The sequence below is a fragment of the Arvicanthis niloticus genome, chromosome 19, assembly GCF_011762505.2.
Source record: "Arvicanthis niloticus isolate mArvNil1 chromosome 19, mArvNil1.pat.X, whole genome shotgun sequence".
In the NCBI taxonomy this organism is placed as follows: domain Eukaryota; kingdom Metazoa; phylum Chordata; class Mammalia; order Rodentia; family Muridae; genus Arvicanthis; species Arvicanthis niloticus.
Window position 1 is genome coordinate 48,765,180 of NC_047676.1, and position 24,515 is coordinate 48,789,694.

General features: G+C 37.2%; 1 protein-coding gene across 3 annotated transcripts in view; it reads left to right on the plus strand.

Annotated features, from left to right (window-relative positions):
• The first annotated feature begins 165 nt into the window (after positions 1-165).
• The window catches only part of Cwc27 (CWC27 spliceosome associated cyclophilin), a 190,297-nt gene continuing 165,947 nt past the window's right edge, over positions 166-24,515 (plus strand). For 2 of the 3 annotated variants that reach the window (XM_076916236.1, XM_076916235.1), the window contains exons 1-9: positions 166-429; positions 5,899-5,995; positions 9,405-9,517; positions 11,874-12,017; positions 13,674-13,772; positions 14,359-14,462; positions 16,298-16,367; positions 21,326-21,405; positions 22,229-22,262. In XM_076916236.1, coding sequence (XP_076772351.1) covers positions 388-429; positions 5,899-5,995; positions 9,405-9,517; positions 11,874-12,017; positions 13,674-13,772; positions 14,359-14,462; positions 16,298-16,367; positions 21,326-21,405; positions 22,229-22,262 — 783 coding nt within the window. In that variant the 5' untranslated portion in view covers positions 166-387. The remainder of the gene's footprint in view (positions 430-5,898; positions 5,996-9,404; positions 9,518-11,873; positions 12,018-13,673; positions 13,773-14,358; positions 14,463-16,297; positions 16,368-21,325; positions 21,406-22,228; positions 22,263-24,515) is intronic. The other variant, XM_034523350.2, reaches the window with a different exon arrangement.

Consider the following 24,515-nt stretch of genomic DNA (forward strand, 5'->3'; position numbering starts at 1 on the left):
TCGGGAGGTGAGTGCTATCTGCAAAACACCTGACCTGGACGCAGCACCTGGATTTACAGGTTGTCCCTCTAGCTAGTATTATAAATGACACGACAAATTCCCTAAAGTTGCAGAGGTCTTATAGTCTTTTCTAGTTCCCTGAAGGACAGGGAAGTCCCCCCTCCCGGAGTTAGCGGTGCTCCGGTCCGGGAGCAACATGGCGGCGTCCATGAGGGGCTGGTTTGGGGAGTAAGTAGTGCTTTTAGTACGGCTGTCTTGTCCGATTCTGACTGAGTGAAGTTTTCCCCAAGTACCCAGGTAAAGAATTGTGTAACAGGTGGCCATCGCCGGAGACCCTCCATCCGCTCGCGGCCACACTAAGGAACGGAGTCCTGAGCACTGAGGAAGATGAGTAACATCTACATCCAGGAGCCGCCCACGAATGGGAAGGTGAGAGCCTCACCACCTGGACACCCTAACTGAGAGCACCCTGATTGGGGGCGGGAAGGGAGGGGCAGGTGTTGGGGATCTTAGCGTTGGAAAGACCAAAAGAACCGTCCGCCACACCCTGCTTATGCCCAGTGTTGCATTTATGTTATTTATGGTGACATGTCTCAGCATATTTTTGTAAGAGTTCTTGAGCAACTTCTCCCTTTCTCTCTCTTTTTTTTTGTTTTGTTTTGTTTTTTGTTTTTCGAGACTGGGTTTCTCTGTGTAGTCCTGGCTGTCCTGGAACTCACTCTGTAGACCAGGCTGGCCTCGAACTCAGAAATCCGCCTGCCTCTGCCTCCCAAGTGCTGGGATTAAAGGCACTTAATCCCACCACCCGGGCACCACCGCCCGGCCTTGAGCAACTTCTCTATTTGCTAGTCTTCTGACCCCTTAACTTCCTTGATTCAATTCACGTGAGCGCCTTCTAGTGTCTGTTGTTTTAAAGACTTAACGTTAAGATTGTTCATTTTTGGTTGTTGTTTGACTTGGAGATCGTGCATTCTCTACAATTATTTATTGAAGGCCTTCTTGGCACCAAGCACTTTACTAGGTGCTGATGATACAAAGGTTGTTATTCCACCTCTACACACACACACACACACACACACACACACACACACACACACTCACACTCACACACACTCTCACACTCTTGTCCCTGTCTCAGGATTACAGAAGTGCATCGACACACCTGCCTTTGGTTGGTAGGTGTTGAAGAAGAGATTATATTGCCTTGATAGTATGATGGAGTGAAAAACAGGAAAGGATTGGGAAAAACAAATTGGAGGGGATATCTTTTGAGATAATTGTCCGGTTAGAAGTGGTGGGGGAGTGAGGAATATTGCAGTCTAGGAATGGAGATGGATTCCTGGATAGGTTTCATGCTGAGCTATATTTCTAGAGGACAGTACTGATTCTAATTAACAAATGCTTGTAGAGATAAAAATAGACGGAGCATTCTGCAATGCAGCACCTTCATGTGTGCTGTCCATTTTCCTAGTACGCTGTTTTACTGTTCAAAAGCCACTCTTAACAAAGAAGTCTATCAAATAACAAATCTCAGTGATGCCCTGGGTCTCAGCAATTTCTGAGTATTTAACAGTATCTTATTTTTCTTTCTCTCCTATATAGAATGCAAACACTATAGAGGTGAAGACAAGCATCTAGAATAGTGGTTCTCAACCTGTTTCATGACCCCACGGGTTGAATAACCCTTTTACAGGGTTGAATGTCAGATATCCTGCATATCAGATATTTATATTAAGGTTTATAACAGTAGCAAGATTACAGTTATAAAGTAGCAATGGAAATAATTTTATGGTTGAGGGCCATTACAACATGAGGAACTGTATTACAGGGTCACAGAATTAGGAAGGCTGAGAACTACTGACCTAGAACATTGCTTCATATATCATAGATGGAGTTCATACATTGTGAAAGAGTAGCTAGGCGGATGAGTTAATACTGTTTCCCTTTTGAGAGGTGTTAAGCATAGGTCAGGGTGAAGTTAAACTGTTACTACTCATGGGCAGATTTAGTTGTTTGACTCTAATGACTTTTTTTTTTTTTTTAAGAAATAAAACAGGGTTTCATATGAGTCCTTGGCTATGCTGGAACTGGTTGTTTACTGTAGGAAATGATTTGATATATTCATAGAGAAAAAGCACTTCTGAACAGGAGCTCATTCATTCAACAAATATTTAAAAAATTGTGTATGTATATGTGAGGGGTGTATGTGTGTGTGTCTTGTTTCATGCTGGTCCTACTGTATACATGCAAAGGTTCGGAGTATAACTTTAGGTGCTGGCCCTTGTCCACTTAGTTTAAGGAAGTGTCTTTTGGTTGTGCGATGTTGCCTGTGCTGGCCTAGCTGTCCTGGAAGCTTCTGGATAACATCATCTCCTCAGCTCACCATAGAGTACTGGGACTAAAGACACATGTTACAGAACCCACATTAAAAACGAAAGAAAGAAATCACATAGAATCCAGGCACTTGTCAGTCATTTTTTTTCTTTTCTTTTCTTTCTTTCTTTTTTTTTTTTTTTTTTTTGAGACAGGGTTTCTCTGTGTAGCTCTGGCTGTCCTGGAACTCACTCTGTAGACCAGGCTGGCCTCGAACTCAGAAATCCGCCTGCCTCAGCCTTCCAAGTGCTGGGATTAAAGGCGTGCACCACCGCTGCCTGGTGTCATTTTTTATATTATGATCTAAGTTTTAATGATTAGTTACATGGTCCTATGGTACCTACATTAACTAAGCCAGCTTTCACAAATGTCATTTTAAAGATAACATTAATACTATAGAAACTTGGCCAGGAGTAATGGTGCTTATCTGAATCACAGCACTTGGCAGGCAGAGACAGGCTGATGTCTGAGTACAGACCCACCCTGATCTACAAAGCAAGTTCTAGGGCAACCAGGGTTAGACAAAGAAACCCTGTTTTGAAAACAAGCAAACAAATGTAAAAACTTGCTAGGTGTGGTAGTACCAGAACTCAGGAGGCAGAGGTAGATGGATCTTTGTGTTCAAGGTCAGGCTGGTCTGCAAACAACAACAAAACAAACACGATGTAAAAATATAAGAAAAAAAAAATATAAAAATGGTAGCACTGAAGCATAGAAAGCATGGGAAATCTATCAAATAGTTTGAAGTTATGAAAGTTGTTGGGAATACATGTTGCCATTATTTATTATTGTTATCAATGAGCTTTGTATGAAATATTTGTTTTGTCTTGAAATATTTGTCACTAAGATTATAAAGCCATTGTTTTTGGTCTACTGAGGTTTTAAAAACATTTTAAACCTAAATATATAGAACTAGAAAACAGACTTTTGATTTTAATGAAACATATTTGGTGAAAGAAATCTGATATAAAAGAGCACATTTTGTATGATTCCATTCATATGAAGTGTTCATACAGACAGAAAATAAATTAGTGGTTGCCAAAGGTGAGGATAGCGGGAATAGAGGGACTGAAAAAGGGTCAAGGCTTTATTCCAGGGACATGAGATGTTTTGGAAATAGTGGCAGTGGCTGCCAAATTCTAAAACCCAGTGAACTCTTTAACGGATGACATTGATATGTAGATTATATCTCAATAAATATTATTCATCTTTTGCTATGTTTTTACAAAATTAAAATCAGTACTACTTTTAAATATGGTCTTGTAACATCACAAAATTCTTTAAAAGTTTGCTAAGAAGAAAAGCCTAGGTTCCCCTAATAGTGCTTCATTTCAAGCATATAAGAGACAGTGAAGTAGGTCAGGACTTAAGGAAAGTCAGGAAATAGTGCTTAGTGTCATTTCAGGTTCATGCTGAGATGGAATTATCCTGCTTCAGTTTGTAGTCTCTTTCATACAAAAAAAACCAAATAAAATCAATTAAGTAAAAAATGTAATAAAGGAAAAGTAATCGAGACAAGATCTCACTTAGCTGACCTGGGGCTTGCTCTGCAGACCAGGCGGGCCTAGAACACCTAGAGATATGCCTGCCTCTGTCTCTTGAGTGTTCACATTAAAGGCACATACTACCATGCTTGGCTTTTTTATGTTTCTTTATAGATTAATGAAACTGTAGTTATTTTCACTTCTCTCATTTTCCTAATTCTTGCAGAGTAGTTGTAAAAGAACTGCGTGTTGCCAGAAAAGACCCCTAAAGATGCAATGCATTCATCAGTGTTACATAATTTATGATAGCCTTTCCTAGGCTTCTAAAATAAAGTAGCAGAAATGTACAAGCTGATGGGAGAGGAGAGGAGTTACCTTTCTCATCTTGCTGTTGAAAAGCATTCTCACTGGGCGATGATGGCACACTTTTTTAAACCCAGCGCTCAGGAGTGCTCTGAGTTCGAGGCCAGCTTGTTCTACAGAGTGAGTTCTAGGACAGCTAGTGCTTTACAGAGAAACCCTGTCACAAAAAACAAAATGAAGGGAAATGAAATGAAAAGCATTCTCATTCAATTTACACCTTCTAGGGCATCCTTAAAAGACAGGACTTTTCTGAATGATTTTTAAACTTCCCTCATTTCCAAAACCGTATTTGTGACAAGGCAAAGGAGTTTTAGGAGGAAAAAAGTGTGACTTATATACATACAGACTTCTCATGAGGATCAGTTTGGTTTTAGTTATTCTACTGTCTTTATTTGCAAGAACATTCTGTGTGGTGGCCACAGATTGTTAATACTAGTCAACTTTTGTACAGTAGGGATGGGAAAGAAAAGTTGATACTGGAGACTCCAGCTGTACCATGATGTTCACACTAGGATCTAACATTCTTTCTTGTTATTTGTAGTTATTGAGCCAGTTGTTGTATAAGCTGTTTAACCCTTTGGGCTTAGTGGAGGTTCTGGTTGCTATAAAGCGTCTGGTTCTACGAAGGAGTAACTACTGCTATGATCCAGTAAAAAGGAGACTGTTAAATGATCCTACCTATTATAGAGATGATGACTTTTAAAACATAACCGTTTTAGCAAGTCACAACCAGATTTAGATATTCCTGTGGACTAGGACTTGAGCTAAGTTGGTAGACTACTTGCCTACTACTAGCGTACACAAAGCACTGGGTTCAGTCTCCAGCATGGCATGAACAAGGCATGGGGACACATGCCTGTCATCCAGGTACTTTGGGAGATCGAAGCAGGAAGATCAGGAGTCGGGTGAGCTTGAGGCCAGGTTGGACCATAAGGCTATCAGCCTTTTAACTAAAAAGCCAGAGACAAACTATCAAGGAGCTGGGGAGATGGCTCATTTGATAAAGTGTTTTATGTGTAAACATGAAGAGCTGGATTCCCACTATCCTCATGAAAAGTTGGGCATGGTTGCATAAATCTGAAATCCCAGAGTAGAGGCCATGGAGTGGCAAAGGCAGGTGGACCACTAAACTTGCTCACCAGTCAGTCTAGTTGAGTTGGTCCAGGTTCAGTAGAACTGTATAAAAAATAAGGTGAAGAACTATGGAGAAAGATACCCAGTGCTGACCACTGGCTTCTGTATGCACCTGTACACATGCAAACAGAGAATAAATATTTATTCAAATTAGGGATAGCATGATTTTAATGTGAAAGTACAGTTCAAAATATCAACTGAATGATTAATTATCTAATAATGTCATAATTCAGTGGGTTCATTAACTTCTTAATTTCATAGTTTGCTAACCAGTTTTATTGGAAATAATGCAGTTGAGTTTGCACTTTTTTAAATGAGTGGAGTTTGTTTTCTGTGATTAGAAAGGGTAGGTACTTTTTTGAAAATAGTGTGTTGAATCACTTGATGATGATTGGACTACAGTGAGTATTTGTTCAGAATAACAACAAACCCAAGCTGAGTTTGTAATATTTCTAAAATTGAAAATGTTACTTGTTAGTGTTGCAAGTTGAATAATCAATCAAGGAAAATGAATACTTAATATGATGTCTTGTTCTGTCTATAGGTTTTATTGAAAACTACGGCTGGAGATATTGACATAGAGTTGTGGTCAAAAGAAGCCCCTAAAGCATGCAGAAATTTCATTCAGCTTTGTTTGGAGGGTCAGTATTACCTTCACTAACATTCTGGAAAGAAACTTGCCTTAGTAGGGCATTGTTGGGCATGTGTGTTGGGCAAGTGTGTTGGGCATGTGTGTTGGGCATGCTGGGCTGCCCCCTGTAATTCTGGCACTTGGAAGGTTGATGTAGACACATTTTGAGTTTCAGACTAGCCGAGGCAACACAGTGAGACTGTCTGAATAAAACCCTGGAGGGGTGAGCTTTTTAAAGAATGAGAAGAATAAACTACAATGTGTTTTTTGCATTGAGTCAGGAGTTATCCAGAGGTAACAAGTAATCAGTTGGTATTAGAGACATTGAGCAGTTTGTAAGGAAATAGACTGAAGGAATGACAACTTTTCTTCAGGTACACTGTAACTTGTTGTACTTTTAACAGAGACAAGGTGTATCTGGTGTTCATCTCCTCTACCTGCTGCTCATGCCGTCGTTCCTTCCTTAAATATGGATAGTCATTCCCTAAGCATGCCTCTCATTCTGTTACCCTCTCCACTCTCATGCTGTCTCTAGCCAAGTGGTTACTGTTTTCAGAACTGTATTCACTTCTTCCCTTCCTTCTTGTGCCTGATTGATCTAATGGTGTAATGATTGTCTCTGCTGGAAACTTGTATTAGCTACCACTAAACCACATTTCAGCTTCTTTCCCAGATGGTCTGGACCCCATCTCCATGACTGTAGTTGCCTCCTGTCTGGTCTTCTCTGTTATTTCTTTGCCTTCTGGCCATGCACATGATATTTGAGTCTTTAAGGACCTGGCTTGTAGCTTTCCATTCTTTTCCATTCCACTAGTCATGTGCTTTCAGTCAGCCATTCTCTACTTCCTAAACATTCCATTTCCTTTTCCACATATCCTCATATTAATTTTCCTTTTTTTTTTTTGATGTTTCTCACCCTCTTTTTATTAAAGTAGAGAAAATTTTTATCATTTTGTTCAAAGTCTGTTTTTCCATAAAGCTTAACACCTGGCATGATTCATTATCACTTTGAGTCATAATGTGATGATTTTCTTTTATACGAAGCTTTGCAAAACTTTATATTCACTTAGAATTGTTTGTTCTTGAATATTTGTTTATGCAGCTTTACATTTTGTATAGTTTTCACAGATTCTTGTTGGCTTCTAGAATGTACTACATATGACTTTAGATGCCTCCAGTGGTGGCAAATCATTGTCTTCCAGTTAGATCTGATTTTTAGAGACAGTGTTTTTTGTGGTATCAGAAACAAGGTATTTAAGAATACAGAGTGTCTTGTTGTATGATATGGACAAAGCTCTCCAAATAGAAATTAGATCAATATATCATGGCAGGGGAAAGTTTAAGGAAATAATGATAAAAGAATCCAATCCCTCAGATGAGACAAAGAAAATAGGTCTGCAAAGACCATTATTAATAATTGCTATGGCAGGCAGGAAGGAAATAAAATCAGACAGGTAGTTCAGTTAGAGAAGCCTCGAATAACTGTCAACAAAGCTAAGAAACACATGAAACAAAGAAAAGTTTGACTTCTGGTAATAAGTTTAAAGAAGCTCAAATTTTACAGGAAAGTGAAATTACAAAAACACTAGAAAGGATGAATGGTAAATTACAATCTGTGGACCAGGTGAATAAAGAAACAGAAAGAATCTGAACAGAATACAGCAATAAATAAGCATGGGTTCCGTTGGATGCTGACAAAGCTTACCTGCATCAAAAAGAAAAAAAAAACACTCTCCCATTTTTATAAGAAGACCAGTAGATAGAAGAAAGGAATGGAAATTCTATAGAAATAGAAATAACCAGAGCGATTTTCTTAATGATTAAAGAGGTAAGAATTTAATGAAATTATTCACTTAATGAAATTAAAAACCTGATAAGACTGATGGAGAGATGGCTCAGCACTTAAGCTCTTAAGTCTGCTTAAGACTTAAGACTGGCTGCTCTGTCAGAGGCTGGGGGCTCAATTCCAAGCACTTGAACGACAATTCACAACCGTCAGTAACTCTACTTCTGGAAGATCCAGTGCCTCCTTCTGGTCTTCTTGGTCCCCAAGCATGAACGTGGTCTGCAGACATCCGTGCAGGCAAAGCATGCACACACTTATAAAGAGATAGGTGTCTCTTAGGTGAGTAAAATAATGTAGACAACTCCGTTTAATCTTCAGAGTATATGATTGGAACAAGTTACGATGTTTTTGAGTCTTATAATACACCTTTCAGTATGACAACAGCAGCAACACTGTGTAGTTCTCAGAGTTAAAAGCAAGTGACTGAAAGCATGGAAAGGAGGAGCTCAGTCTCAGATGTGACCTCTTTCAACAGGCTTTCTTGTTGAAAGATGGTCATAGCCTTTGAAAAACCCAAAGATCTATAATACAGATTTAATCTTGGACTTATTGTTCTATAGATAGGTAAACATTTAAAGAATATAATCTTTGAAAGTTGTCAGTTCAAAACAGTATACAACTGTTAAAAAGAAGGAAAAGAAATGAAGCAAAAGGCAACTGATTTTCAGTTTTCTTTGGGGATTTCCTACAACTCAATGGGTCGCTGTGCTTCTGTCATACCTCATTAATGTTTTCCTTCTCAATGATTCTGGTCTCAGAAAACATTCTAGAGGAGACCACATATCGTTTGTGCTGCATAGTTGTGACTAGAAATTATATTTTTATATATAAGTAATTTCTGAAAAGCACTTAGAAAGTGAATGAATATTTAATTAGACTAAAATATGTTATTTTACTTACTGAACATTTTTTTTAAAAAAAAGGAGACTTCACAGACAGTGCTAGAACTTTAATAACTTCAAAGTTAATAACTTTCCTATCTGCGGGTTTGTATTTTTTGTGCATTAGTAAGTTAATCAGGAGAAATGGAAGGGGCAAGAAATGAGCTATCACCTCTACTTAGGCTTCTCAGGCTCAGCAATGTTGGCCATTGGGATTGGCTATTCTTTGTTGTAGAAACAATCCTTTGGGCTTTAGGATGCTTAGCGGTATTCTTGCCATCTTGTACAAGATGCCAGTAGTATTTCCCAGTTTCCCCAGTTTTGATAACCAAAAATATTTCAAGATGTTGATAAATACCCCTGGGATTCAGAATTGCTACTCCTCCCTTTTCCCCAGTTGAGAGACATTGGTGTGTATTAAACTTCTTTTTATTTTAAAAACAATAGTTCATAAGGTGGGAATTCCAGAGATTAAAAACAAATAGACAAACCCCCCAAAACTAAACCACCATTGTTTCTGTAGACACATATAGTGTTTGAAAATTAAATGTTTTATAAGAAGTGGAGAGGAAACATTTTAGTTTAAAAGCCAAATTAGCATACTGAAAATTAAATCTTGTGACTCTGTTTGTATATTGACTATGGTAACTAAAGTGATACTAAGTTCTAGAAATTGATATATTGTTTTTCAGCCTACTATGACAACACCATTTTTCATAGAGTTGTACCTGGCTTCATAGTCCAAGGTGGAGATCCCACAGGCACTGGGACCGGTGGAGAATCTATCTATGGAGCTCCGTTCAAGGTCAGATGAATTTACTGTATTCTAGGTCAGATAGTGTCCCACAAGAATGTTTCGTGTAATATACAAAATCAATGGAGAGGAAAGTTATTCAGAGATAAGAGCAAATACTACCTACCAAGCAGTCTTTCTGATTTATTTTATGGCAAGCCTTTATGCTAGATTAAATTAAGTTAGAACTAGAGGTTGTAATGAGGAAGAGAGAGTAGGGGATAGAGCGGGCTTCAGAAAGAAGTTCATACAGCGTATTTCCTGATACTTGGCTGTGTCTGGTCTCAGCAGCCAATTTTTAGAACATTGGATGTGCTATTTTAGGTTAAAACAATTTGATTTAAATGCTATATGGGATTTTCAGTAGTTTGCTTGAGCTGCTACAGGAGACTGGAGGTTAAATAAGAATTTATTTTGTGGACTTGTGGAGAACAATTTCTCCAGTCCTGGCCTGTGGTTTCTTGACTGCCAGCATAAAGTTAAAATACTTGGGAAATTAGGAACAAAAATGGGCTCAACTGTAGCAAAAATTGTATGTGTTATTAGTCTAATTATAACAATGCTAGCTACCTTCTTTGAATGAATTAGTGTTAGTTGTTCTTAAAATCAGGAAATGTTTGAAAACTTCATATTTATTCTAGTGGGAAAGAGTACCTGGAATTTTCTTTCATCTTTTCATGGGTCTGTGGGATTTTTTAAATTGTTTTACAGTTTCCAAGGAGGGTCCTGTCTTGTTGCCCTAGCTGCAGTTGTAATGCAGTACAGACTGGCCTTGGATTTGTGACTCTTCCTGCCTGAGCCTTCTGAGGGCTCAGATTGCTGGCATATACCACAGTCCCGCACCACAATGTGATTGAGATTATTCAAAAGAACAGTGGAACTTGTTGGGTTTTTTTTTTTTTTTTTTTTTTTTTTTTTTTTTTTTTTTTTTTCCAGTGTTGTATTTCAGATGACAGTGGCCCTGGAAAGTAGGAAATGATATTTAAACATCTCAGGTGTGACTGTTAATTAGATCTAATAATTTTAGGACCTCCATGGTATAGAAAGTCTTCCTTATCCTGTTAGTTCTGTTATCTATCCTATCTTCTCTTTTTTGCTATTTTAAAATACTGCAGTTATAGTAACTTCTTTCATAAATCATTTTAAACATGGTGTCTTAGTTAGGGTTACTATTGCTGTGATCAAACACCATTACCAAAAGCTACTTAGGGAGGAAAGAGTTGATTTCACCTGTAGTTTGTCATTGAAAGCAGCGAGGTCAGGAACACACACTGGGCAGGAACCTGGAGGCGGAGGCCACGGTGGGATGCTGCTTACTGGCTTGCTTCCCATGGCTTGCTCAGCCTGCTTTCTTATAGAACCTGGATCACCAGCCCAGGGATGGCACCACCCACAATGGGCTGGGCCTTCTCCGGTCAAACACCAACCAAGAAGATGCCTTACATCCTGATCTTATGGAGGCATTTTCTTAATTGAGGTTCCCTCCTCTCAGATGATGTTAGCTTGTGTCAGCACATAAGGTAGAGAAATACCACAGATTAGGGGAATTTGAACAACAGAAATGTTTTACAGTTCTTCTGAACCCCAGAAGGCAAAAGTCAATGTGTTTACCTATCTGGTTCCTGGTGAGATGTACTGAGTTTGGCTCCTAAGACTAATATAGTAAAGAGAAACAGCCTCTGATGCTTAAAAGGCAGTGGTTGTGTTAGATAGATGTGTCATAGATGATTCCAGTGTCCAGTCTGAGGTGAAATTCTGAGTAGCTCTCAGAACACAGCAAGCAACTGAGGAACAGTGGCCCCTGCACTGTTATAATCTGCCAAGTCAGACTCATGCCATCTCTGAGAAGAGTCAACTCAGGATGATTTAGGACCTTAAAAAACCCAGTGAAATCACATCAATACACTTATGGTAGATTCTCTGAATTGAAAAGCAAGAAGAAACCCATTGCATCATGACATGTGGAAGATGGGAAGGAGCAATAGCTGATGGCTTTACGGTGCTCCAAGAATGGTTTCTCGGAAAAGCTGGGCAGTTTTAAGGGTTTGGAGGACTCTGAAGGTGAGTAGGGAAATGAGACTTAGACTCTGACTCCCTTTGAGCATCCATCCTTCCTCTGTGTGTACATAGACTTCCATAAAACAGCTATGAGCTGAATATATTTAGAAGATACAAGATGCAGAATTCAGGTTTAAGAGCATTGAACAGATTGGAAATTTGGATTTGATTGTACTTCAAAATCAGTTAAATAAAGCTTCAGCATTTTTGATTAGAAAATGTCTGAGCCTTGCTGGTCTGCTGCGTAGCTGATTGAATATGAAGGGACTTATGACTGAGAACAGTCACTAAATCTCTTTCATTCTTGCAGGATGAGTTTCACTCACGGTTGCGTTTTAATAGGAGAGGACTGGTTGCCATGGCAAATGCCGGCCCACATGATAATGGCAGCCAGTTTTTCTTTACTTTGGGTCGAGCAGATGAACTTAACAATAAGCACACCATCTTTGGAAAGGTTAGTATCCATATCTTAAGTATATGGTTTGGTTTATTTATTTATTTTTTTTGTTATTCTTTAAGCTTCTGTGATACATACAATTAACTTATATAATGGTTGCCTTTGAAATGTTGTACTGGTTTACTTACTATTTTCAAAAATGACAGAGGATGTTTCTATATGAGTATGAGGAACTGTAAAGAGCTACCTGAACTGTGTGTGCTTCAAGTCAGTTATTTGTCATGGTCTCAATATATGTTCTTTAAGTCATAGTAATAATAGCTACATATGGCCACTTAGCCAGTGTTGTTTTATACATTTTCTTTCTTTTCTTTTTTTGGGGGGAGGTGGGGCTAGCCACGGGGAGCAGGACGGCTTTCTGTGTAGCCCTGGCTATCCTGGAACTTGTTTTGTGGACCAAGCTGGTCTTGAACTCAGAGATCCTCCTGCCTCTGCCTCCAGAGTGGTAGGCATTGCATTATGCCTGGGTATTTTACATTTTTAAAAATACACTTAGCCAAAAATATTTTGTAGTTTAAAGTTTACCAATGATGAACTTTCTTAAATTTAAAGTGGAAGTTGTGTTAGTATTTATAATTTTACCAGAAGTGTTACTTTGGATAGTGTCCATTTAATCCTGCCTACATTTAACAGCAAACAAGGGAGGTAATCTTCTCATAGAATTTTTAGCAGTTCTCTTTAAAGAGGGATCTTGAGTCTTCTCATCCTCTTTTCTTCTCATCTCAGTATCCCTGATTTAATTCTCAGACACAGTAGACATGAATAGCTTTTTAGCCCCCTCTGCTGGTTCAGTGAGAATTGCTTCCTTACAATTTAGTACAGTTTTACAACTGAACCTCTGAAATCTGCATCATCCCAAACCATAGAGATGTAACCTTGTTGCATATTTCTTAAATGTATACATTAAAAAATAGACATTGTCCTTCTTTGGCTGCATTCCTTTTTATTTTTTTTGGCTGCATTCCTAACCCAGGGTTTTCTGGTAATCATGGACTTTTCCTGCTTGTTTTTTGTTTTGCTTGTTTGTTTTTAAGCCAGATATGAATTGAGGTCTGATCTTGTACTATGTTTACAGTGTCTGTTATATAATCCAGGTTTGAGAGACGGTATGTAGCATAGCAGTCATAAGTGGAGATGCTCCCACTGTTGGGACTGTAATTTCTTTGAGCTTCTATCCTCATATCTGTATAAGAAGGTTAATGTAATTCTCACTTCTGGGGTATTTGTGTAAATTAAATTAGGCAGTAATCTGCACAGTATTTATCATACTGTTAATACTTAAGCTGCTTTAAGTCCAAGTTTGTTTGTGATATTTGAATGAACTGTCACTCTGCAAGAAGGTTGATACTGTGTGTCTGTTTTTAGTAACTGACATTATATACACTGGAAACATCAAAAAAGGTTTACTAAGAGATTGAGCCAAAAAAAAAAAAAAAAAAAAATTGAGTGCAGCTGTGTCTTCCAGCCTTGAATCAAGCATGCTTCACTATCATTGTTAACTGTACCTATTCTTAGTTAAATATAAAGTTCTCCTTTAATTATTTAAAAACACTTTTTTCAGAAATTATTTAAAGTATTTTCAAAATTCTTTTGTTTATTTAAAAGATGAACACAGATGTTTGCGATCACATTTCATGTTTTTATATGTGGTAGGTTACAGGAGATACAGTGTACAACATGCTACGCCTTACAGAAGTAGATATTGATGATGAAGAAAGACCCCGCAATCCACATAGAATCAAGAGTTGTGAGGTAGGAACATGGCTGTGTAGCACCATTTAAGAGGCACCGGTAAACCGTTAGATAAAGGCTTTATACTAAACACCATGGCTCATCTCTGTCTATTTAATGAAGTACAATTTCTGATGCAGATTTTTTTTTAATTAAAGACTTTAGATTCCAATATGAAACTTTAGATGATAATCTAAAGAATGAAAAGTTTAAGTCATAATGAATCGGGTTGTGAATTAAAGGAATTAGGTTTCTTTGCTCAAAGAATAGGATTTTAGGTAAATTAAGAGTTATCTTTTATTGAGGAAGTGAAGTAATCCTTAAGAGCATTTGATACTGAGTTCAAATGTCTGGGTTGAGCCTTTATTTTTTTCCTTCTGTAATTAGGTATCAGGTAGAGTGTCTTTTACTTGAAAAGAACATAATATTTTAGGGCAATCAATGAGGCAACTGAAAGTGTGTTGTTGATCTCTGTGGCACTGTACTGATAAAGTTTAAGTAGGGAAGAAGTAGATGCTAATGTCAGAACACTTCAGTATCATTTTTCACTTTTTTGTAAAATAAAAAATATCCTGGAATAATATCTTCAAAATACTTCTTTTCATAGGTTTTGTTTAATCCTTTTGATGACATCATTCCAAGGGAAATTAAAAAGCCCAAAAAAGACAAGCCAGAGGAAGAAGTCAAGAAACTGAAACCCAAAGGCACAAAGTAATCATAATAGAAAGGTTTTTCTTCAACTTTAATAACTTATTTAGTCAGGTTTTTTTTGAATTATTGTTTACTAAAGAGGGGAATATCATTTTGAACCTGAGCGCTAACAGAATTATGAGCATGTTTGTTTTAAAGGGAATATTTTTTACATTTAATGACATTATATAACTTAAATGAAAAAAATACCATCTTATATGGCCATATAACATACGTTAATAAAGAAATACTTAGTATTCACTATAGCTTATAACTTATATCTGGGTTATTGAGAAATATTTACTCATTTGTAAGTTAGTATATCCTTAATGTAAAGAATTTGGGGAGGTGAGAACACTATAAAGGATACTTTGAATGTGTGTTATAGGATTGCATACTTTATTTAATCTACTTTGGTGGTATTCTTTATAAATATTTTTTAAAAATCTATTTCCTTCACTATTTTGTTTTTCTTAAAGATATTGTCTTAAAATAGTAATTTATTTTTAATAAAGTTTAGTAGTTTATGCCAATATTGTTTACATTATTTTTTCTGTTTTATTAAAAGTAGTAGAGTAAGATTTTAACTTACCATTTTGCTGAATTGCACCATCCTATTTCAGTATTAGATTCAAACAATTCTGTGTATGGACCTGCCACACCCAGTTCTTAAGCAAAGTTTATCAGTCTCTCTGAGCTTTGTTTGCCTTCTGGCAAATACAGGGGCAGTTGTAGTAAGCACAATGCCTGGTTGTCAGGAGGGTTAACTGAGAAGGGTACATATAACACACAGAAGTATAGGTGCTTAGTGCATACTGGGCTCCAACAAGGTCAGTACATTCAATTGCATTAATAAATTGACAGGTACCTTAACAAACAGTACCTGTCTTGTGGCAAAATCACTTTTTGTATCAGTATGATTTTCTTTGATTCTATGATTGGTTTCTTATTCCGATTCACTGTTGCTGAAAGGTCATTGTTACCGTGTTAGGATACAGTGTTTCCATGTTACCATTTAGCTTGAAGATAAGTCTGAGTTCTTTGTGTGTTTCCTATTGTTTGCATTCAGAGCAAATGTGTTAGGGATGGATGTCATGTGGTCATTGCTTGTAGATTTTTAAAAAATTACTCAGTTGTTGCCAAATGTTTTACTTTTTCTAAAACTCGAGAGAGTACTTTAATAGCTTACAATTTATCTTACCTGAGTTTCTGTTGTTGTTTAGTTCGAAAGATCTGGGACATTTTCTACCCATCAACTTTTTATGTTTCTTAGTTTTAAAATATTAAAGTATTAAAATAAAATAAAATATTTTAAAATATTAAAATAAAATAAAATATTTTAAAATATTAAAATAAAATAAAATATATAATTTTTAAAAAAAATTATTTATTTTATGTATTAGTACATTGTTGCTGTCTTCCAGACACACCAGAAGAGGGCATCAGATCCCATTACAGATAGTTGTGGTTGCTGGGAGTTGAACTCAGGACCTCTGGAAGAGCAGTCAGTACTTTTAACTGCTGAACCATCTCTCCAGCCCCTCAGGGTTCTATATTTATTAATGTTTATTTTCCTCCCAGCTTTGATAACTACCAAAAGCTCATTTCTGTCATGTGTCAGCGAGTTCATTATGTTGATACTTGGAGTAAATCTATGGTCATCAGTTGTGGGTATTAGGTGAAATAGTGGTCTGAGGACAGGCCCTTTGCTCCATGATCCTGGAACCTTCCTACTGAAGACTAATACTGTGTAAACAGGGTATATTTTTTCTTAGAAAACTTTGCTATTGCTTGAAAGTGAGATATTTATGAATTTTGTCTAACATTTCTCTTGAATTTTCTTTCTATTTTGATAGAAATTTTAGTTTACTTTCTTTTGGAGAAGAAGCTGAGGAGGAGGAGGAGGAAGTGAACCGAGTCAGTCAGGTAGCCTCTCATTTGCCCTTCGCATTTCTCTGTCTTCTGCTCTCCCGGAGCCACACCTTTGCCGTTTTGCCTGCATGGTGACTGTGCACCCAGTGCTTGTGGGTCATCTGTGCAGGTTCTAAGTTGATTTCCTCTCAAAGAAGCATTGTTTGTATTTATTTATTTCTAATCTTTGTATATTTTTTTTGTCAGTTGAAACCAGTCTTAAAGTATTTTGAATGGGGTTCAAATTTATAAATTCAGAATTTAGTTACTATTTCTTTTATTTTGCTATATGACAGTGTTTATCATTATTATAATAGCAGTCAATGACTCAGTTACTTAATATTCATTTTAATGTTACTTCCATATATTGAGTTTGCTTCATTAATTCTCAGTTTCTATTATATCCCTTAGAGATAAGTATTGTTAATCTTATTTATATAAATGCTTAGATTTATTCATAAGGAAAGCAAGGTAGACAATAATGCCTGTGGATTATAATTATAATTGTTCAAAGTCTTATACCTAGTAAGAAGCAACAGCTGGAATTAACTATGTGTCTAACTGTAGAATCTTGTATTGTATATTGCCCCATGACTTTTTATTTCATCATTCCTTTCCATAGACAGTTCTGAGTCTCATCATAAAATATCTGAAAACTCTATGGGAACATTTTGTCTACATTTGGAGTAGATTGTGATATTTGTACCCAAAGAAAATGACCTGTAAAGTCTTTTGCTAGCGAACTGGTGGTGGTGGTGGCGCAGTCCATAAGGCGTCCGCCTGCAGAGGGCGCAGGCTGCGCTCTCTCTCTGAAAGCTCTCGCTTGTCTCCTCCCATGTCTCGTGGGAAAAAAAAAAAAAGTTTTAAAGTCTTTTGGTTCCAAATGTATGAGCTGCATTTTTTCCCTGGAAGAGAATGAGCACTGAGACTGTTGAATTCTATCACTGTTGAATTCTTGTGGAGTTTGTAGTAGAGAACTGGCAGTATCGCCCCATAGGGCTCTGTGTGGATCACCTCCAAATGCTAGAGACGTATTTATTTAACACCCAACATACCATCTTTTCTAGATGTTTTTTCCAGTGTTTGTAGATCTGTTCTGAGTGTAATCTAATGTCTGTTGTTCATGTTACCCTGCAATTCTTTAAAACAGCTTTTTTTTGGGGGGGGGGGGGGGCTTTATTACAAAGGAAGGATGTGACTCTACTCTCACTGCATATCACTCCAGCACTGTACTGTATATATTCTTTGCTTTAATGGCTGAATAAAGTTCTGGGCTGTGAGCTCATTGGCAGTAGATTCTGTTCATCTCTGAATTGACCATACAGTACCAGGAGCTTAGTTAGAATCAGTGACGTTGCGATCCTACAGACCCACTGAGCCTACTTCCCACTCATTCTGTGATCTTCAACGAGGGCTTTTACACTAAGATTTTCTTTGTGTAACATAAAAGTAATATGTACCTGCTAGGGTTGTGACTAGAGATACTTTGATACATTATATGATCCTGAAAGAGGCCATTAAAGGTTGTGTCTTAAAATAAGGCAGTATATTATCTGTTATAATTGGTATTTTATTTTTGAGCTTGAAACCTGAATGACTTCTAATGTGATCACAGTTATAGATAGAAGCTGCCCATCTCTTGTCCAAGCAGCATGGAGAGCTGCGGAGAAACTCAGGAGAGTCCTTCCTGAGAAGCAGCCTGAGCAAGCTTGGAGAGCATGTGTTGCTTCCACCTGGTGACTTGCAGCTCCTTCCAGCCCACTTACCTGTTCTGTTACTGTATAATACAAGTGGGCTGTTAAGTTTGAAAAAACAAAACAACAAAGACAGTTTGAAATTTACTGACTTAGAGGACAGAAATTGCTCAAAAATCTGGAGAAAAGCCAAATTTAATTTTGTGTTTATTTCGTTCATGTGCAGTTATTTTCAGACCATAATCTTACCTCAAATTCATTTTCCTTCTTTTTGGTAAAATGAAACCTTGATAAGAAAAAAGAGTAGGCTGAATATTAGAAGTGGTTTTAAAATTTACTCTTATTTCTAAGTGTTGAAATAACCAGAGCCAAAGCCAAGTGAGTCCTTCTTTAGTGACAGAACAATCTGCAGTTCAAATGTGCTTGCATGAAATTAAATATGTTTAAAAGGCTTAAAAATAATTGTTTCATTATTCACTTGCTTATCGGGTTTCTTTTTTCAATGACTCCACAGTGGTAAGCGTTATTCCAGAACTAGATGGCAAGTTAATAATTGTTAAGGTCTGAACTGAGGCTTTACTGTATGTGGGAGAAGAAACCCGAGTCCCTCTGGTTTGTGGATTATCAGTGTGAGGTTACACACACTCTTTCACCTCACTCCTCTATGCCTGACAAGGTGTCTCTCCCACGTGGATTAGCTTTTCTTCATTGTTTCAGTATCTGTTCACTACCTGATGAAAACCTCTTTGAAATCATAGAATTTTATAGCTCCAAGGGATCTAGTCCAACTTCCTTTCTTTATGGCTGCGGAAACTGAGACCCGGGTTAAGTGACTTGCCAGACTGACCTGTTTCCTTTCAGATTGGATTGCATGATAGAAGGATGCCGTAATAACCATATCTTAGGCTCAGAAAAGCCTCCTGTTGACTTTCTCAATGATATTCTTATGGTGCATGAAGAAATGCAATCTGGGAGATAACACTGTCAGGTGGTCATAGCTAATTGAATACTTTTGCCGAAAGGATGTTTTCTTGTTAATCTGTGGCTGATTTTTTTTTTTTTTTTTAAATTTAACTCTAAGTCAAAACATAATAGGGATACTTGAAAATTCTGTATGTTAGTCCAATAAGTCCAAAATATGTAGAACAAGACAAAACAGTCTGTATATCTTAAACTACACTGTGGACAGCCAGGCATGGTTTTCATATTGCTTCTCATTCTGGGAATTCTTACACACATTTGCTCTTAAGGCCTTCACTTGCTTAGATGAGGTCCACTTACACTATGAAAATCATCCCAAAGACTACTGATCTAAGTTAATCATCTACAAAAATTACACCGTCTAGACCAGTGTTGCCTAAAACACTGGGCAACACTGCCTGGAAAGGTCACCACATGAATGAACTGTCATACAGTTAGAGGTTGTGGACCAGTGTCCCTCTCTGTCAACATGACCCTTAGCTCTTTCTGTCTTTTTTCCTTCCCTCCTGTACTCTATCTGGTTTCTTCTATTTTGCTGCCTCCGTGTTTTTTAGTTTCACTTAGTATTCATTTTTAAATATGCTCAGGGTTAGTTTTGACTTTCTTGCAAAGCTCCTTATGTAGAACTCACCAAGTATATTTAGTCTTGTTTTCAGCATCTAAACCCTTTAGCCAAATAATGACCTTAAAATAGGTCATTCAGGAAGAATTAGCATTAAAGAGAGTTAGACTTCTATCCCAGTGTCTCAGACTCTTCTAATTTTTCCATTCTTCCCAGTTACTTTCTCTGCTTCAGTAGTTTACTGTACTGGGAAGGGGTATATGTTTAGAATCTACTTTTGATCTTCTATCTTTATGCCAACTCAATTTAAAAAGTTAAGGAAAACCTAGAGTGGGAATGGTTGTTATTCAGCTTAATTTACATCTTTTTCCTGTTTTCAAGTCTTACTTTAAATCACTGTGAAACAAATTAATTCTTTTTTCTTTTAGCTGTCTAAAGTGAGTTTTCATTTGAGAGCTCAGCAAGAACTTCATTTCTTTTTCCTTCCTTTTTTTTTGTCTTTTAAAAATTTTAACTTTTAGACACAGGGTCTTGCTAAATAGCCCTGGCTAGACTCAAATATGCAGTCTTCCTGTTTTAAGTCTTGAAGGTTAGGATTACAGCATGAAACACTGCACCTGGGAAGAACTTTTTTTTTTAAGTAATATATTTAAATCGGCATATAGAAATTATATATATTGTGTACAACATATACATATACAGTAGAATGTCTGACTTAAGCTAGTTAGCATACACTCATTTCACATACCATATACAAGCTGTTGTAAGAACATTTAAAATCTTTCTGTAGGGCTGGAGAGATGGCTAAGTGGTTCTAAGCACTTGTCCAGAAGACCCAGCTTTGGCTCCCAGCAGTCACGTGGCAATTCACAGTTGTCTGTAACTCTAGTTCCAGGTGCTCTATTCTGATCTTGAGGGATCCAGGCATGAATGTGGTACACATGCATACAAACAGGCAAAACATTTATACATATCAAATAAATAATTAAAAACATAAGTAAAAATAAAATTGGTGATTTTCAGGAGTACGAGAACTCACTTTTATAAATTAACATTATTAATAAATAATATATAGCTGCAGTGGACCTTAATTACAGTCTTGTTCCTGCTCTTTGTCAGTGTAATTTTCATTGTTTGTCTTGTCGATTAAGAGGTTGACATAGAGGGTCCGAGGCCAACTCTGGATGTGGTGTGTTACTGTATATTGAAAGGTAGTAGTGTGCATTTATCTCAATTTATTCTTGTTTGTATCTGTGGGTTGTAGAAGTTAATCAGTTGTATGTGAATCGTAGACATTCAGAGCTGGCATGCCACAGACTTACTTTTAACAATGTGACTTTTTCTTGGGAAAAAATGATCCCCAAAAGTACTTTTTTGGGCCATGAGTGGTGCTGCAAGCCTAAAATCCCAGCACGAGAGATGCTGACATAGAAAGATCTTGAGTTCCAGGTCAATCTGGGCTGCATAGAGAACTCAAGGCCATCTTAGGCTAGAACTAGATGGAGATACTGTGTCTTATAAAACAAACAGATAAAACTTAATAATTAAAATAAGCAAGTAAAAATGCTATTTTCTATTAATAGAAGTATTTCTATTTTCAAAGCTTTGATTATATTCAGAAACTCGTCTTTTACTAATCATACTGTGTGTTTACTAAATTTCATGTAACTTTGTTAACATCTTTTTGGAAGACCTTTCATTTCCTACTCACAGCCATATTGTCTGTTCCTTCCCAGAGCATGAAGGGGAGAAGTAAAAGCAGCCATGACCTGCTCAAGGACGATCCACATCTTAGCTCTGTCCCAGCTGTTGAAAGGTCAGTGCGGTGCTGCCGTTACCTGAGTTCCTGCTTTCAGGCTTCTTCTCATTCACTTGGTTTGTCAACAGTCAGAACTCATAAATTAACTTTCTTAAGCCCAGCCAAAGCAACAATATATTTGATAAGTGATTACCAGAAACTGTTTATTGTAATAATTTCATGTTTAACTTCATATTGCATTGCTAACTGTCTTTGGAGTTGTTTTGTTTGGTATTATGACCAACCACGGGAGTGCATGGTTACTGGAAGAAGTTACCACATTCTGGGCACATGTGCTGTGTACAAATTCTCACAACTTTTAGCCTTGATAGAAATCTGTCTTCATTGTCTTTGTTGCCTCTGTTTGAGAGGTTGGAGGTGAATTATTGTTAAATGTATTAATTACAAGAAATATTGGCCTGTTTCTCACACAGAGGTAAAATACTGTTGTACTGAGGTTAATTCATCTTTAAAAATCTTATTTCAAAATACTGTTCTCTTAGTATCCTTTAACTTGTAGGACTTGTCTCTTAGCTAGAACCTTTTAAGCTATAGAAAAATTGTTTTTTGTAGATTGAACAGGCTTGATAGTGGTCATTTGAATTAAAAAAAAAAAAATCCGAGGAGTTCTTGTATCTGCTAATAGAGCAGCATGTTTCTTCCTCTGTCTATAAAAGGCGGCTCTGTTTGAGCGTGTTCTCGTCTGTTGTACAGTGCCATTCTGAGAACGCTGTGGTGAAAAAAAGAACATTCTAGAAAACTAGTCTACACTTTAGATAATTAAATCATTTGTTAGTTTCACTTTGGAGCTAAAATGTATTTGTTTTACTTATTTTTGTAGTGAAAAAGATGATGCAACAGGAGATTTAGAAGATGTGAGTATTCGTTTTAGTATTAATACAGCTTGAACAATTTATAAATAGGTCAAAGTTCTGCAAACAAATTACTTTTTAAACAAAACATATAAGTGTAATTGCAATTTTTTAAATGAAAATAATTTATTTTACTATTAGAATATTCACTGCCAAGTAGATTTGTATATTTCCCTACAGAATTGCAATCTTCTATGTGAATTTCTGCTTTGCTTTTTCTCTCTCTCACATAACATTATGTGACTAGCCTAAGTTTAAATGCTATAACTTTATTATGTTAAAAGTTTAAATGTGATGAGTGAACATCCTGCATGCTATATGGGAAGTACATAGAGAAGTTGTTTGTAACAGTATATTCCTTTTTTATACATATTCTAGAAGATTCTCTTTTAAGGTTGTACCTTTATTACTAGCTAGCAATGTTAAGAACAGAAAGGAAGGCCAGTGAGATAGCTCAGTGGTAAAGGTGCTTACTCTGGATCCTAAGGACAGGAGCTCAGTCTCCCTACCCACAGAGGAGAATGAGAGAACTGACTCCTCCACATTCAAGCTGAGGCAAGAATGCGTTTACACACACACGCACGCACGCCCGCACGCACGCACGCACGCACGTACGCACACATAATATATGTAGGCATAATGATTTTGTACCCAGTGTAAAGTTTACCCTTGGGTTATTCAAATGCTGATTTCTCTGCCCTCATATCTTATTTCAATCTGGATATGGCATTGTAATGCTTATACTAAGAAAATCTTCTGCCTCAAGTTTATGTAAACAATTCTTACCATTCATTATGTGACTAAATGCTGATCACCCAATGCTTGGGCAGAATAGAGAATGGGTGGGATATTCACTAACTATCTACTAGGGAGAGGAAGGAGAGGGAGATTCAGATGCATCTGAAGGGTAGAGGAATTGGAGCCATGCAGAAGGCATCCTAAGAGTTAGATCAATAATCATATGCAAGCATCATGGGCTGGAGCTGGGAGGTAGCCAGGTTAGCAGACAAGGTTAAAGTACATCATTTAACTACTCAGCTACTAAAATGAAGTTTTAAATAAATCTTGGTTTCTCTGTGAAGTTATTGGAGATTAACATAAGGTATAATTCACTGTTTATATTAAGAATAATTCATTTACCAATATATAGTAAAAAAATTTAAAAACATAAGGAAGATTTTCTGTATCATATGAATAATATTTCTTTCAAATTATATAAATACTATGTTAGGATAAAACCTATTAATGTATACATTGCATAATTCAAAAGAAAGTATGTAATTTAGTATGTACAGAGATTTACCTATTTCTGTATCAAAGAGTGGGATTAGCTATAGCAGAGAGAGTGAATATTTGATTTTGTGAGAAAAGCCTTCCTGAAAGAGAGAAAACTGTTGTGCTTTATAGGAGACTAGACATTAACTTGGTCCCAGCAGAGGCGATGGTGAATGTGGAGAGCACAGCATACTCTAGAGCTAAGCACAGGTTAGAGTTTTTTTCAGGAAACGCAAGCTGAGCTTTAAAGTCTGGAGAAACTTGCTGTGGGAGCGGTGAGAGGAGTGGATATAAAGGATCTACCAGTGCCAGTGTGTCCTAGTGGGACAGTTGGACATGTTCCAAGAGCCAACTGCAGGTGACCAGGGCAGTGACAGGGAGAGTGAGATGGGAAAGGAGGGGTGGAGAGGCTAGCAGGCATACCCAGTGCCATAGCCACGGTCAGGAGTTGGTCTCATCTTAAACATAATGAATAACAATTGGAGGATATTGGTTAGGAAGAAAGGTGCTGTGGGCAACTTTGCATTTTAGAGATATCATCATTGGCAACATTACAGATGACAGACGAAGCAGACCAGGGTAAAGGGAGCTATGGGGAAGTTCTGAAGGAGCAATGCTTTGAGGACGGAGCTGACCAAGGAGTCTAAGATATCCACAAGTTTCTGGCTTAGTGGCTTTGTTAGCAAGGTACCAGAGAGAACAGACTTGAGGTTGGGTGGTAGATGAAAATTAACAATTTGTGTATTTTGAGATGCGTTATCTTGAAGCATCTGGTTACAATAATATGGGCTAGGATATGGGTTTGCTTCTAAGTTTATGGGTAGAGTGAGGTCAGTTAAGGCTCTAACCACCTTTAGATCCCAAAGCTCAGGGATGATTTAATCTATGATCCTTTACCCAGAAAGTGTCCTACACTCATAAACAGAATCTTAGGATTTTGCAAAGGATTTGTTTTATTTCTGCTGAGGTCCAAACATGGCA